The sequence below is a fragment of the Taudactylus pleione genome, unplaced genomic scaffold (genome assembly GCF_031769625.1).
Source record: "Taudactylus pleione unplaced genomic scaffold, aTauple2 ptg000117l, whole genome shotgun sequence".
Taxonomy (NCBI): Eukaryota; Metazoa; Chordata; class Amphibia; order Anura; family Myobatrachidae; genus Taudactylus; species Taudactylus pleione.
The window spans coordinates 872046-887057 of record NW_028284519.1 but is presented as its reverse complement, the minus strand read 5'-3'; the positions used below and the strand labels follow the sequence as shown (position 1 = coordinate 887057).

At 43.8% G+C, this 15012-nt stretch overlaps 1 protein-coding gene across 3 annotated transcripts in view; it reads right to left on the bottom strand.

Annotated features, from left to right (window-relative positions):
* Positions 1-15012, bottom strand: part of TSNAXIP1 (translin associated factor X interacting protein 1) — a 125474-nt gene that overhangs the window by 49935 nt on the left and 60527 nt on the right. For all 3 annotated transcript variants that reach the window (XM_088471837.1, XM_088471834.1, XM_088471836.1), the window contains 3 exons: positions 13801-13894; positions 7840-8036; positions 6321-6456 (listed from right to left, as the gene is read on the bottom strand). In XM_088471837.1, the coding sequence (XP_088327963.1) occupies positions 6321-6456; positions 7840-8036; positions 13801-13894 (427 nt within the window). The remainder of the gene's footprint in view (positions 1-6320; positions 6457-7839; positions 8037-13800; positions 13895-15012) is intronic.

Here is a 15012-nt window from a genome sequence, read left to right as displayed (position 1 = left end):
TGTGCATGATTATGTTATAAGCCTTTCCTAGAATTGATTTCCTAGAATCAATTCATTGGCACCTTTAATTCGGTATATCTTGGTACCTTGTGGGGAACTGCATGCGATCTTGCAGAGGGAAATCTGCACATGCAGAGTACAGATCCTGCAATCAGTATTCTACGCAAACCATTAGGCAGCTGCCTATGTGCACCGGCCACTGGAGGTCGCCGCTCGACGCCCATAATGACAGGCAGAGACAGTGTCCTACTGATGAACAAGTGTGAAGTCCGCGCGGCGGCTGTGGCACTTGAAAAGCCAGCTGCGGCTGCTGCTCTGTCAGTGACAGTGTGCAGTGGCACTGCTGCACACGGTCTCCCCGGCCCGCAGCAGCCACAGCGTTCGTGGCCCGCCCTGTGTCCGGCGTGTTCAGTCACGCTGCATACTGTGTCAGTGCTGACGTCACATTCCACCTGCAGCGCTCAAGCCAATTAATCAATCGCCCACCCTAGTGAGCAGGGCATCTGACAAGCCGGGGTGATCAGAGGAGGAGGGTCCCTCTGCTGCTATTATTACTCTTTTGGTTGGCTTCTGTCCATTTCCTTTATTTTCTTCCCCACCACCCCTCCTCCTGAGTTTTTTTTTTTTATTTAACACTTAATCCTCCCGAGTCTGATAGCAGTGAGGCGGCTGCTGGTATTGGATGTGTGGAGCCAGTATGCATGGATCTCCCTGATCCCATCATGCTCAGCCATCAGAGAGGGGAGGTCACAGAACTGCTGCAGACAGACACTGGCCGGGTCCCCAGCTGATAATCATACACCAGGTCACATACTGACTGCATGAAGGCACTAACAGACAATTGTACACTATTGTATACCAGTAGCGCACACAGTGGGGGTTTCTGAGTACCCAGAAACCCCCCCTGACAGAGGGGAGAGCAAGCACCACCATGTTATTAAGTCCCACCCCTCGCGTCAAATTGCTGCGATTCACGGGTCACTGGGGAGGAGGCAGAGCCAATATGATGCAATATAATCAGAATTGCATCATTTGGCTCCGCCCCCTCTCAATTGACCCGCAAGGGCGGGGCTTATTGACCTGGCGCCTGGTCCCGTCTCCAACCCGCAGCTGCTGCATGGTAAGTGTGTGTATGCGTGACACGTGTGTGTGTGTGTTTATGTATATATATATATATATATATATAAAAATCCCGCGTTTGCCCCGGCATACTGAGTGATTTCAGCACAGTACTATAACAACATGGGTCACCACCTAACACATCTCTATACAGTAACACCTTTATTCAAGTACCTCTCATTGCTGGTATGTCTGATTCTCCATGTACACCAATGGGCAGCGCTCCTCGACCTGGGGTCCCGTCTCAGTATTCCAGTCACTGGGCAGCGCTGGCAGGGTTAATCACTATGACCTAGCTATTGTATGATTATTGTATACGATGACTATATGTTGCAGATAGCAGCATGATATACGTGTTATATAGGTTCTGTCTAATGTTAGTACAGTGTATGAGTACATCATGTGTTTGTATAGAGTGTGTACAGCTCTGCCTCTGTACTTCCCTCTTTGCTTGAAGGGAATGGAGGCAGCCTGGGTAGGAACGAGAGCTGCCTGGAGTGGAATATAGTAAGTATGTAATATTTTATATAATATATATTAACAAGCACTGTATATTTTGTGTATGTATGTCACTAAGTGTAATGGCGCTGTAGACCGTATATATTATACTGTCTACAGCGCCATTACACTTACTGACACACAACGCAGATTTTGTGGGGTGGGGGGAATAGGCTGAAGTTCTGCCTAGGGCACCGGGAAACCTTACACCTGCCCTGACCATCGTGTTTGCCTACAACACTAAATCTGGCCCTATATCTAGTGGCTTAGTGTGCAGGGCCGAATTTCCCGCTAGGCATCCTAGGTGCTTGCCTAGGGCCCGGATTGACCCAAGGGACCCGTGGACGGGCCCCTTTGCCCTTAGAGATTACACGATCACAGTGCTGGCTGCCTAGACACCACTGTTCAAGTTACACAATATGGGTCCGAAATTGTATGCCAATCCAACTAGTTGATTGGTTGGAATGAAAATCTGGTAAGGTATGAAAGCAAATGACAATCTGCAATTTGCTCCCAAATGCCGGAAAATGGACAAAAACTTGTTTGTTAAATGTTTCATCTAAACAATTTGTTCAAACATGTCTGAACGACCATTTTCATCTATTTTCTGGCATTTATAAGCAAATTGCTGATCATTTTCATTCACTCATTTACTCCCATGCGTTACCAGATTTTAATTCCAACCAATCAACTAGTTGGATGGTTGGGACAGAAAATCTTTACATGTGTATGCAGCTTCAGAGACAATCTAAACTTATTAAAAAGTCAGTATGTTTTGTTCTGGACAAAGGGGGGATTGTCGGGGTGGTCGCTATTGCGCCACTGTTACCTAGCACACCGTTGTTGTGTCTGGGAGACTTTAATATAGTGTTTTGGATCCTATTTTAGATAGGTGGCATGAGACACATGGTGCAACCTTGCAGGAAGAAGGGGGGTTAGTTTGCGGCATTGGTGGCTAACCAATATTCTTGCTTTTCTCATACATATAATTTGTTCTTGAGGATTGACCTGGCCCTGGTCTCTCATACCTTGCTGCCTGGGTATGTGATGATGTAATGTATAAATCAAGAGGCATAACTGACCATTCTCCAACTGCTTTAGATATTTATCTATTCATATTCATACCATTTGGAAACTTCACCCCTCCTGGTTGCTGCAAATGGGGGCTGGGTTGGAGTTGGAGTCACTGTGGAGGGATTCTTCTCTACCAATGTGGATACGAACCCTCAGTCTATTGTGCGGGATGCCTTCAAGGAGAGTTTGAGAGGCACTTTAAAGCGACGGGTAGCTGAGCTTAAAAGTTTCTTTAGGTGTAAGAAATTGGAAATGGAGACTTCCTGTAAAGCTCTGAAGGTGGTCTGTTTGAATTATTTAGTCATTTAGGTGTGCCTGGTAAGATTCTCAAAAAGCATGGATGGATCATCTTATAGGTAGAGCTGCCCGTAGACTTTTATTTACATTCCACTTCAATTATCCTTTTGCCGATACGGCAGGAAGTTACCTTGCCCACCTGATTCGGGCTGAGCGGCCTTTGGCAATTGTGGCTGCTATTACTATGGCTGATGGTGGTTCTACATCCCTGACCCCCTGAGATAGCTAACATATTTCTGTAGTTTAGAAAAATCTGTATAGGTCCTGGTTGACTATAGTCAGGCATCTTCAGAGTCATATTTAGATCCCCTCCCCATCCCCTCTCTTTCTCTGGATGCTATGTTCTTTCTAGATTCCCCACTGACGTTGGAAGGGGGTTAATGCAGCAATTTGCTCCTTCCCGAAAAGGCAAGGTTTCTGTTCTTGATGGCATCCCTATGGAGTTGTATAAAAAAAACAAGCCTTGTTCTTTGTGCCTCGACTGTTGGAGTTGTTTAGCAGCTTGTATGAAGGAGGCTCCTTTCCTGGCTCTATGTCTGAGGCGCTCATAATTGTTTTGCCTAAGCCTTGGAAGGACCCATTTTTCCTATAAGCCCATACCTTTTATCCAAACTGATGCTAAAATTCGCACTAAAATATTGGCAAGTAGACTCAATATAGTTAGTATGACAATAATCCATCAGGACCAGATGGGCCTCATCGCAGTCTACCTCAGTAAATCACAGGCGATTGTTTCCACACCTGCAGGTCTCTCATCGGGAGGAGTCATTCTCTGTTATTGTTTTGCTGGATGCAGCTAAAGCTCTGTGGAGTGGTATGGGCCTGATCTTCATTAGGTGGGTCCAGCTTTTGTACTCTGCCCATAGGGCGAGAGTATCTGTTAATGGTTTTACTCTGTCCAGAGGTATTAGGCATGGCTGTCACTGTTGGCCACTCTATTTACTATAGCCATTGTACCACTGGTCTGTTTATTATGTACCAACCAGACTATCAGGTGGCTTGTGATGGGCAGCAGGACAGAAACTGTTACATTGTATGCTGACAATGACTTGTCATTTCTATCAGACTTCCGTATAGCTTTGCCCATTGTTCTCCAGCTAGTGACTCAATCTGGCACCATCTATGGTCTCAACATTAACTGGTATAAATCCTCTATTTTCCCTCCGCGGGGCAGACGCCCTACCACTTCTTCTATGGATTTGCCTTTACAATGGATGGATAGATTTAAATACTTGGATATATGGATAACTAATGTCCCTCATGATTATGTTGCTCTGAATATACAACCACAACTATTCTACCTTAAAGAAAAATCATGGGCCTGGTGCAGGCTTCCTCTTTGCCTGATGGGCCAGGTCAATTTAATTAACATGATCGTACAGCCTAAGCTGCTCTAGGTCCTTCAGCAGAACCCTGTTTTTCTACCAATGTCACTCTTTCACAAGCTAGATGGCCTAGTGTCTTCTCTTGGTCTGGATGGATGGTCGTGCCAGTATACAACTTAATGTACTCACTAGACCCCGAGCTTTAGGTGGGCTGGCCTTGCAGCACTTTAGATTTTATTACTATGCTGTTCATCTGGCCTTTCTTCGGCCATGGGTGCAAGACAATCCGGCTGAAACATTGCATGTCTTACTGGCACTTCAGGTGGCTCCTCTTCAGACGTTACTAAGTGGATGGGAGCTTGGGTCGTAACCCTCTTTATTCACACAGGTTGTAAAAATCTGTGATAATGTCTCTAAACTTCTTAATTTACAGGGAATTGACCCAGCCACCCCCTTGTTGGTTGCTTGTGAGTTACCTGTGGGTTACCAGAGCTTAGGTTATTGCAGACTAAAGTTTTATGGGGTAGCAGGGGGGTAGTCTCTATTGGACAACTGTATGTGGATGTTGTGTTGAAATAATTTGTACAAATTAGGCTAGAATTTGAAATGCCTTGAGTGTATTATTTCAGATACCTCCAACTTAGATTTGCTTTAGACTGCTGCCCAGTTCTCCAGTGCCCCTCCTTCCTTGCAGGGGTCTACCCTCAAAAAATTTATTAATAAGCTTGGTTCCCATCGTACCGTCTCCTGCGTATCCTACTTAATTTTGCCCAGGCATCATCTCACTGGCTTACCGAGCCTTAAGCTCCGTTAGGATGTGGGATGAGATGGACTGAGGCTCTTAGAAGCTCAAAAGTCTCCACTGCGTCTATCTGATTTCGGCAGATCCAGGTGTTTCTGTTGTATAGCACCGATCTCACTCCTGAGAGGCTATGTAGGGGTGGCTATTCCTCAGATAATTGCCCCAAATGTCATGCCCAAAGGGGCATATTTTGGCACATGTTATGGGAATGTCCTGCTCTTAGGATATTTTGGATTAAAGTTACTCGGGCGATTTCATCCACAGGTGTCCCGCTGCCACTATTTACACATTTGGTCTGTGCCTTAGAGGTCTTGCCTGAGGATTTGCTGGAAAATTTTACCAGACAATGGGGGAGATTTATCAAAGCTTGGAGAGAGATAAAGTACCAACCAATCATCTCCTAACTGTCATTTTGCAAACACAGCCTGTAAAATGACAGTTAGCAGTTGATTGGTTAGTACTTTATCTCACTCCACGTTATCTGTCTTCAAGCATCGATAAATCTCCCCCAATATGTTAATAATATTTGCATGCCTGCTAAGGTTTACATTGCTTTCTCCTGGTTGGCCCGAAAAGGCCGAACTTTGGTAAGTGTGTGGCATTAGTTACTACTACTGTTACTAACGAAAAGTATGTGTACATGGGTCACAATGCTGAATCAAAATTTGACTATATCTGGCATGAATGGCAGAATACTGTATATGCTAAGGCAGGACCCTGTGTTACAATACCCTCCCCATCGGCTTCTAATTCCCCTGATCAATATGCTTAGCCTAGGTTTGGGACCTTCATACTGTACATAGGGATGTACTCCTGCAAAACATTTTCCAGGCCATTATCTATATCCTACGGTAGGTTGTGGCTGCTGGGCTCCTGGAACCATGCTACACTGCACTACTATTTATTAGGTCAATGACTGTATTAATACTGTATTGTGAACTGCTTTTTATAGTTATGCAGCTGTTGTGTATACTTATATTGTACCTAAATAATGATTGGATGTCACAATTACCATACTTACTGAGCTACCCTTGTTGATGGTAACTTATTTGTTTTTTTTTCTTTGTTTTTAATTGTTTTGTATGTATCATATAAGTGAAATTATCAATAGAAATCACTCAAAAAAAGCTAATTGCAGAATAACAAACTCTATACAGTATTAAAAAAATGCATCAAGCTCAGTTTCTGACAAACCTACAACTTACGAGGATCCTGGCTTAGCTTGAAGTCTTCTTGCTGATACTTTAGCTCATTAATATCAGAAATAAGAAGCTTGCGAGCATCACACTCATTTCTGTACATTAAAAATGTGTTATCCAGCTCTTCCTGCAGCTTGGAGATCTGTAGATAATACAATTACAAGCAGCTATTAAGTATTAATACACTGCTCTCTGCACTTATTAAAACCCCAGTCTATGGCTTATTTAATGCCAGTTTACTCTTGTTTCTGAAGTGTTACTGTTTGGCGTCTACTTGTTCATGGTTCTGGACCTTAACCAAGCTATAATGGTCCCCTCATATATGAAACCTGGATTAGGATAGAGCTTATTACATGGCAAACTCCTGGTATTATTAAGACTAAACAAACTGTAACATATGATGCTCCAGGGAAAAGTTAAATTACACAGTTAGTGAAACACCGGTCCATCAAATGCAACCTTTCATAAGCTCTGTGACAGGATGGGCAGTCCTGTGCTCTCATGAGTTTACCAGTGGTTGTATAGATTTTTTCTAAAGGCCCCCATATTGTACATCAGCAATTGATTGCAGCAATCGTGCAATTTGCAATCGATTGTGTATAAAAATCTTTCCCTTTTTCAATCGATTGCAGATTGCAGAGATGCCATAATCGATTGAAAAGGGAAATATTTTTATACACAATCGATTGCAAATTGCATGATTGCTGCAATCAATTGCTGATGTATGGGGGGCCTTAAGGTACACTTTTACCATCTGTAACATGCTGTTGGTGTCAGTCGGGGGGAAATAAGGGCCGACTGGGGGGACAGTGGTGGGTAACCATTAAGTGAATCTTGATGTAGTTTCTAAAGGTGCGAACCCAGCAACCATGTTCATCAGTGGTCCTGTTCCACCAGTTAAGTAACCCTCTAATAGAGTAACAGTGTATAATTCAAGTGCAAAGTCTATAACTTGATCCCTAGCGAAGGGGTTGGGGCCATCAGGAAGTAGGGTCCACAGGGATTTCCCCTCTACCCCTGTGGGACAGTAATACCCTGGCTGGTGGTATTCGTCCAACAGACCGACTGCAAATGGCAACTGTTCACCTGTTATAGTAGAGCACCACCAGGCTCCTACACAGACACCTGGAACAGCTTACTTCTGAGTGTTTGATATAGATGCTCTTTGCAGGTGACCCCAATTAACGTAAATTATTATTTGCATAGTTTTAAGTACACATTTTAAATCTTTAAATAATTATGGCGCATCAATATTTTTATGTTTGGGGACCCTTAATTGAATATTAATTAGTGACAAATAAAGTACATATATTTAATGTGGATCTTTATGCCCATCAGCTCCCAGAGTGCTGGGCAAGCCTCCAGCGTGACGAGAATGGGGACAGGACTCACGGTCATGCCCCCAAAATGGCATACATCATGGGGTGTGGCCTCTCTGGCACTATGCCATGACCTTTTCGCACGCACTGAGAATTAACCGAGTGCGCGCCGGGCACTATAACATAGTGAAACATGTTGTACTTGCCTGAGCCTGCAAGGAGCTCTTCTCCTCTTTCATTTTATCAATCAGTTTCAAAAGATTGAGTTTTTCAATTTTTAGAGTTTTTACTTCCAGCCTTTCCTGTTCCCTGATTTCCTGAATCTTCTTGTCACAGCGCTCGGATACTGACACAAGCATTGCCTTCAGGGGCTCAAGTGAGCGGATCTGCTCTCTTTGGTGTGCTAAACCACATTGAAGACAGATCAAAAAGAAAGTAGTTAAAAAGTACAAAGGGAATCCAAACAATTAAGTCAAACACTGCTGTCAATTGTCGTCAAATATCTGCCATTCAGATGTTTACCACATGTTGACTGCTATTCATATGAATACTAAGGTAACACCTGATTTGATGCGTTGCATCACATGTAGACTGGAGCTACAGAGAAAACTCCAGTCCTAGGCATAAGTTTCAGTGTTTGAGTTTGTGACCTTGAAATGTTGGCTTCCTTAAACCTGGTCATGTGGTATAAGATTTTGCACCTTTCTAAATAATAAACTGCATGAGATAAAAAAAAATAAAAAATTGAAACACTCTTATAATATTATAATGTGTAGAGAATAAAAGTAAATGGTAAGGTTATTTGCACTGAATTTACCACATCCCCATAGAGTTCTATGGTGAAGGCCAAAAAACATCAGAAAGTATGGTAAGGCCGTAGAAATCTCTGGTCTGCTCAAGCTACATCTCCAGATCATCCTAAAATCTGACGCCCTGAATAATGTCAGCATCAGAAACCAAGTCCTCAATCCAAATTGGTACTATTGAGAAGCATTTCTAAACTACATTTACTAATGTAGTGCATATATGTAAGGTATAGATCATACCTCCCAACTTGTAGTTTGCAAAATTGGGACAAACACACATGCATTCCCACAAAACAAGAAGGGGGCATGGTCAGGCATAAAAGGGTTGTTTCCAGTACTTCTGATGTGCTGCCACCCCCATCATGTTCTCTTCCTGTGAAAGTCTCCTTTGAAAATCTCCCAACCTCTCCCAACCTCCTAAACCAATCAAGAAAGAGCTCTCAAAATGGCCATCTCCCGCCCAAGCAGTGGGGAGGTTCTGTATGTATATATGGTTACTTAATCCCGCCATGACACACTGAATAATTGTTCCCTGCTGAGGCATATTTACTGGTAACATCTGCTGCATTGTCATTGAGCTGGGGACCCCATTCTGGTTTTGTGTTCCTGTCAGGGTCCTACTTTGACAAAGATTAACCCTCCTGTGGACATAGGGATTACTTCATTATATAACATTGTTTATCACACAAGATTTATAAGCTGTATAACATTGTGTCCGCAATGCATTGATTATTCAATATGTGGTAATGCTTAACCATTATATGTTCTAAAAAATATTGGGATTTACTTTAAACTTTAGGGCGCCTTATCACTTCTGCAAGATTTATCATAACAATACTGATTGAAAGGTAAAAGAGCTAGCAATTTGGAGTTACGTATTACGCTGTTTTCCTTCCTCTTATTCTTATTTTAACTATAATTTACCGATTACCAATATATTCTTAGCACCCTGCTAGGGGTTGGTGTTTGAATACATCAAACCACCTTACCAGCACCTTTAATTTACTTTTCTTTACATTTGGATATTTTTTGTCCTTTTAAGACTTCATTTAATTGTATTTATGTGTGTCCAGGCCCAAAAACAGGTGGTACAAGGGAGACACTTTAACTAGGCCCCAAGATTTCAAGGAGCCCCAGCCCCTCAGGAATCTTGGGAGTCTAGCTCCTGGCCCCCTCAGAACACAGCCGTAGACAAAAAGAGAGGGAGCCTGGCAGCCAGCACAATAGAGGCTTTTTTTTTGTTCAAGCGCAGCATGCATGACGTTGCGCCACTGGATAGAGCGGAGCCGAGCCGCGCAAAGCTAGCAGGCAGCAGGAGGTAAGTGTAGGTCGGGCTATTCTGGAAAGACAGGTGTGTCGGGTGGGGCCCAGGCTGCGGGGGCTGGAGATTAAGTGACACAGTGGGAGATGGGCAGACACAGGGGGATGTACTGGAGAGACACAGGTTTATGGGGGCTGAGAAACACAGTGGGGACACATACACACACTCCTGTGTGTCCCATCACTCTATCTCTGACTTCTGTGTGTCACAACACTCCATCCATGACTCCTATGGGTCCTTTCACTCCATTCCCGACTCCTGTAACTTCCATCGCTCCATCCCTGACACCTGCATGTCCTGTCCTTCCATCCCCAAAAGCAGTATGTCCCTTTACTCCAAATCCATCACTTTGTCTCTATCCATCCGTCTCAGAGATGAGGAGCAGGGAAGGGAATGGATGCTGCCTGGGCAAAGGCGGGTACCGTCATGCTGCCTGTGGAGTGGACTGTCTGTAATAATCATCAATATGTATGTAATATATATATTATTAACAAGCGATGTATGTTGTGTGTATGTGTGTCAGTAAGTGTAATGGCACTGTAGACAGTGTATTATATACTGTCTACGGCACCATTACACAGACTGACACACAACAACATACATTGCTTAAAATTAATTGCTTGTTAATTTTAAAATTCAAGTTTGTATTTGAGCTGTAGGAGGAGGTAGGGCAGTATTGTGTAGCTTTGCCTAGGGCGCCTAGAAACCTTGCACCAGCCCTGATTTTAATGCTAGTCAGAAGTACATTTGGTATTCACGTGCAATAATATTGTTTTTTGTTAAACTTTTTGTTAGTATTTTTGTTAGTATTTTATTTTTAGAATGTAGTTTAATAGCTTTTAGAAAAGAAAATAACTTTACTAATTAAGTCTTCTTACAGAGTCACTATTCTTTGTTTTACTTTAGGGTTACTAATTTTCATTGTACTTTGAATATTAACAGATAGAATCTGGCTACAAATGAAATTTTTACATTTTTGTCTCAGGTAGTTTTTGAGTTATGAGGGTTCGAAAATGTGAAATATCCACACATTTTTGCACTTGTGAGCATACACAAACCTAATTTTCTCAGGCCAGGATTAAGATATATTTTTTTTAAAAACAAAAAACAAAATATTTTGTTCAAAACATAACAGGCTTTAGTTTGGATTTCCACATGACTATGTTTAAGAAAGTCAACATTTCAAGATCACAGACTCAAACATTTAAAGATTTCCCCCCAAAAATATATATAGTTTATAATTTTCTAAAACTTTCCTTGATGTTCTAAAATTGTCCATACCAAATTTCAAGTTGAAATCTCAATCATATCTTATACTTTTAGTTATTTTTATTTATAGTAACGTGAAAATTTCTGATTGTTACGATCCTCTAGCAATTGCTAGGACTGAGATGGAGGTGTTGGAGATACATGGCACATCGAAGAACAAACACAAGAAGTATAGTTAAATCATGGCAGTTTACTAAATAACTGATATGATGGACCAGTAAAAACACAACATGTCAATGGTGCAATAAGGAGCTGAAACCATAGGACAGTCAATAGAATATACTGTAGGTTTACAGCCCAGACTAAAGTTGTTAAATGGCCAGGAGGCCTAGTAGACAGCAATGCTTGAAACGTGGTGAAGAAGCAGGATTGCTGGAGGGCCTAGCAGACAGCGATGCTTGAAACCTGGTATAGAAGCAGGATTGCAGTATGGCCTGGAGGGCCTAGCAGACAGCGATGCTTGAAACCTGGTGTAGAAGCAGGATTGCTGTATGGCAGGAGGCCCTAGTAGACAGTGGTGCTTGAAACGTGTTGTTGAAGCAGGATTGCTGTATGGCCTGGAAGGCCTAGTAAACAGCGGTGCTTGAAACGTGGTGTTGAAGCAGGATTGCTGTTTGGCCTGAAAGGCCTAGTAGACAGCTGTGTTTGAAACGTGGTGTTGAAGCAGGATTGCTGTATGGCCTGAAGGGCCTAGTAGACAGTGTAGCTAGAAACGTGGTTTAGAAGCAGGATAGCTCTATGGCCTGGAGGGCTCAGCAGACAGCGATGCTTGAACCGTGGTATAGAAGCAGAATAGCTGTATGGCCTGGAGGCTCTGTAGATAGCGATGCTTGAACCGTGGTATAGAAGCAGGATAGCTGTATAGCCTGCAGGGCTCTGTAGACAGCGATGCTTGAACCGTGGTATAGAAGCAGGATAGCTGTATGGCCTGGAAGGCTTAGTAGACAGCGATGCTTGAACCGTGGTATAGAAGTGGGATAGCTGTATGACCTGGAGGCTCTGTAGACAGCGATGCTTGAACCGTGGTATAGAAGCAGGATAGCTGTATGGCCGGGAGGGTTCTGTAGATAGCGATGCTTGAACCGTGGTATAGAAGCAGGATAGCTGTATGGCCTGGAGGGCTCAGTAGACAGCGATGCTTGAACCGTGGTATAGAAGCAGGATAGCTGTATGGCCTGGAGGCTCTGTAGACAGCGATGCTTGAACCGTGGTATAAAAGCAGGATAGCTGTATGGCCTGGAGGGGCCTGCAGACAGCGTTACTTGAAACGTGGTATGGAAGCAGGATAGCTGTATGGCCCTGGAGACAGCGTTGCTTGGACTCAGGGTACTTGGGTCACTTAAAAGCCGGTGAGCAGAATACATGCAGCATGTAGAAAATATAGCTGGAAAACTGGATGCGCAGAGAGCAGCTTGCATAACCAAAAGTTCCACATGAAAACTCTATAGCCGACAGGGCGGCGACAGTCCAGGAAGTTCAAATAGGATCAGCTGCCAATCAGGCAACACTAGGAGGAAACGTGAAATCCTCTGACGTCTGGGTCTCCTAGCAACCGGCAACCTAGAAGCATGGTCAGGAGCAGGATTAGCATTGCGGTAGCGATACTAAAATATGTTAATGTTGCAGGAAGCATCTGAGGACAAAAGACGCCCCCTGACGGCATTGAAGATCCAAGTGCTTCATCTGAAGACATAGCATTGGATCACCTAAGGCTACTCAAAATGGCAGTCGCAGCTCCTTAGCCGAGGTTAAGTATATCTGTGTCAAAAGATCCAAAAACTGGCCTCACCACTCCCAGAAAACGGGGGCGACACCGCCCCATTTACGGGAACGCTGGTCGTCACCGCCCATTTCCTGCCCCCAAACAGCAGCAGCTGTAGCCTAGGGGCACTGCAACCTTAGTTGGAGAAAAAGACTTGCACATGGGCAGTGCATATCCGGCGTATACATAGATCTCCAAAAATCGAAGTTGTTCATAACCATAGGGTTTGCGTAGAACTCTGAATCAGGCCCTATATTGTAGTCAAATGTAAAAATAAATTAGTCTTGGCAGTGTTTTTTCATAAATTGGTTTAACTGTCTTATACCTTGCAGACTGCAGCATTTAAGAGTGCATTATATTTTACAGTTGAGAATGTTTTTCTCTGAAAGTTAAAATATTAAAAACTTGATAAATAATGTGGGTAATAATAATAAAATAGTAAAATTGTTTTGACAAATTTAAAAGCAGAAAGATCAAATGCACTGGTGTTGCTAAGGACCTCTTCTTGCATTCATTGACAATCCATTGATTTGGAATAGAGGTGATGTTGACCATAGTAACCTGATTACAGCTATCATTTATGTGTGTGTGTGAGGGGTATTCCCGACTCTCAAATCCCGGCAGGGGACTAATGACAGGTGTCGAAATCCCGACGCCTGGCATTATACCTACGCCGGAATCCCGTCGACCGGCGTGCCGAACAAAGGTAAGTCGGGCGCGGTCAGCCGCGCGGGGGGAGGGTGAAGGTTAGATTATGGGCTTCTGGGGGGAAGTTAGGGTTAGGCACCCCCTCAGGAGGGTTAGGGTTACGCTAGGGAGGCCGCTCCATTACAAAAAAAAAAAACGCTCTGATTCAGAGCGAGCGCTCTGTCAGAGCGTCCGGCTCTGAATCAGGGCCCAAGTGCTTAATGCTCTGGATGGATAATAGTATGGATAATAGTATAACATTCTAACTACATATTTGAGAAATATATCCACTAAATAAATTAGTTGGATCCATCAGACTCACCAAGAGTGATTTCGTATTCATTCTTAATAGCAGACAGCAACTGTTTGTATGTCTTAAAATCCTCAATGAAATATTCAAAAACCTCTCTGTATGGCTGAAGAAAAACAAACAATATTAGTACTGAATATCAATATTTTAGTTTTAATAGACCAATATACCTGTAATATATTTTAGGCAATAATATGACTATAATGTCTGTAAAAAAATGACCTTATCTCTATGTTTTGCCTTGAGAACTTAATTATTACCGTATATACTCGAGTATAAGCCGAGTTTTTCAGCACATTTTTTGTGCTGAAAAAGCCCCCCCTCGGCTTATACTCGAGTGTTGCTCCAGGACCAGGGCCGGTTCTCCCGTTACGCAGCTGAGTAGGGCGCCACATATTGGAGGGCGCCTCACTCAGCTGCGTACCATGCGGCCCGCGGTGCAGACTGTGTCTCCGTGACACAGCTGCACCGCGTGTGTAGTGCTGACCGGACAGTGTTCGGTCAGCACTACACAGTGCCAAACACACAGCCGCCGGCAACGGCAACTGTGTGTATGTTGTAATTAGCAGCCGATGAAAGTCTCAGACTCTCATCGGCTGCTGCTGCTCCCACTGCGGGAGCCATCTTCCGGCTCCCGCAGTGGGTAATGGGAGCCGGAAGCAGGTAATGCAAAGTGGCCGTAGAGGCTGGTAGCAGCGTCGGGACCAAGAGCGGGGTTTCAGGTGTTTTTTTTTTTATATATATATATATATATATATTACTGGTACGTCTCTACTGGGGGGGGGGCTACTACTGGGGGCAGTACCAGGGGGGATTACTACTGGGGGCACTACCAGGGGGGGATTACTACTGGGGGCACTACCAGGGGGGGGTGTTACTACTGGGGGCACTACCAGGGGGGGATTACTACTGGGGGCACTACCAGGGGGGGATATTGCTACTGGGGGCACTACCAGGGGGGATTACTACTGGGGGCAGTACCAGGGGGGGGATTACTACCAGTAGCTGCTGCATTTCCCACCCTAGGCTTATACTCGAGTCAATACGTTTTCCCAGTTTTTTGTGGTAAAATTAGGTACCTCGGCTTATATTCGGGTCGACTTATACTCGAGTATATACGGTATCTTAAACTGTGCGGTAACGTCAATGCCAATAGAAACAGCCACAGCCAACTGTATGTGTGTTCCATATGCCTCTATTTGGCTCTTCCCTGGGTGGTCGTCA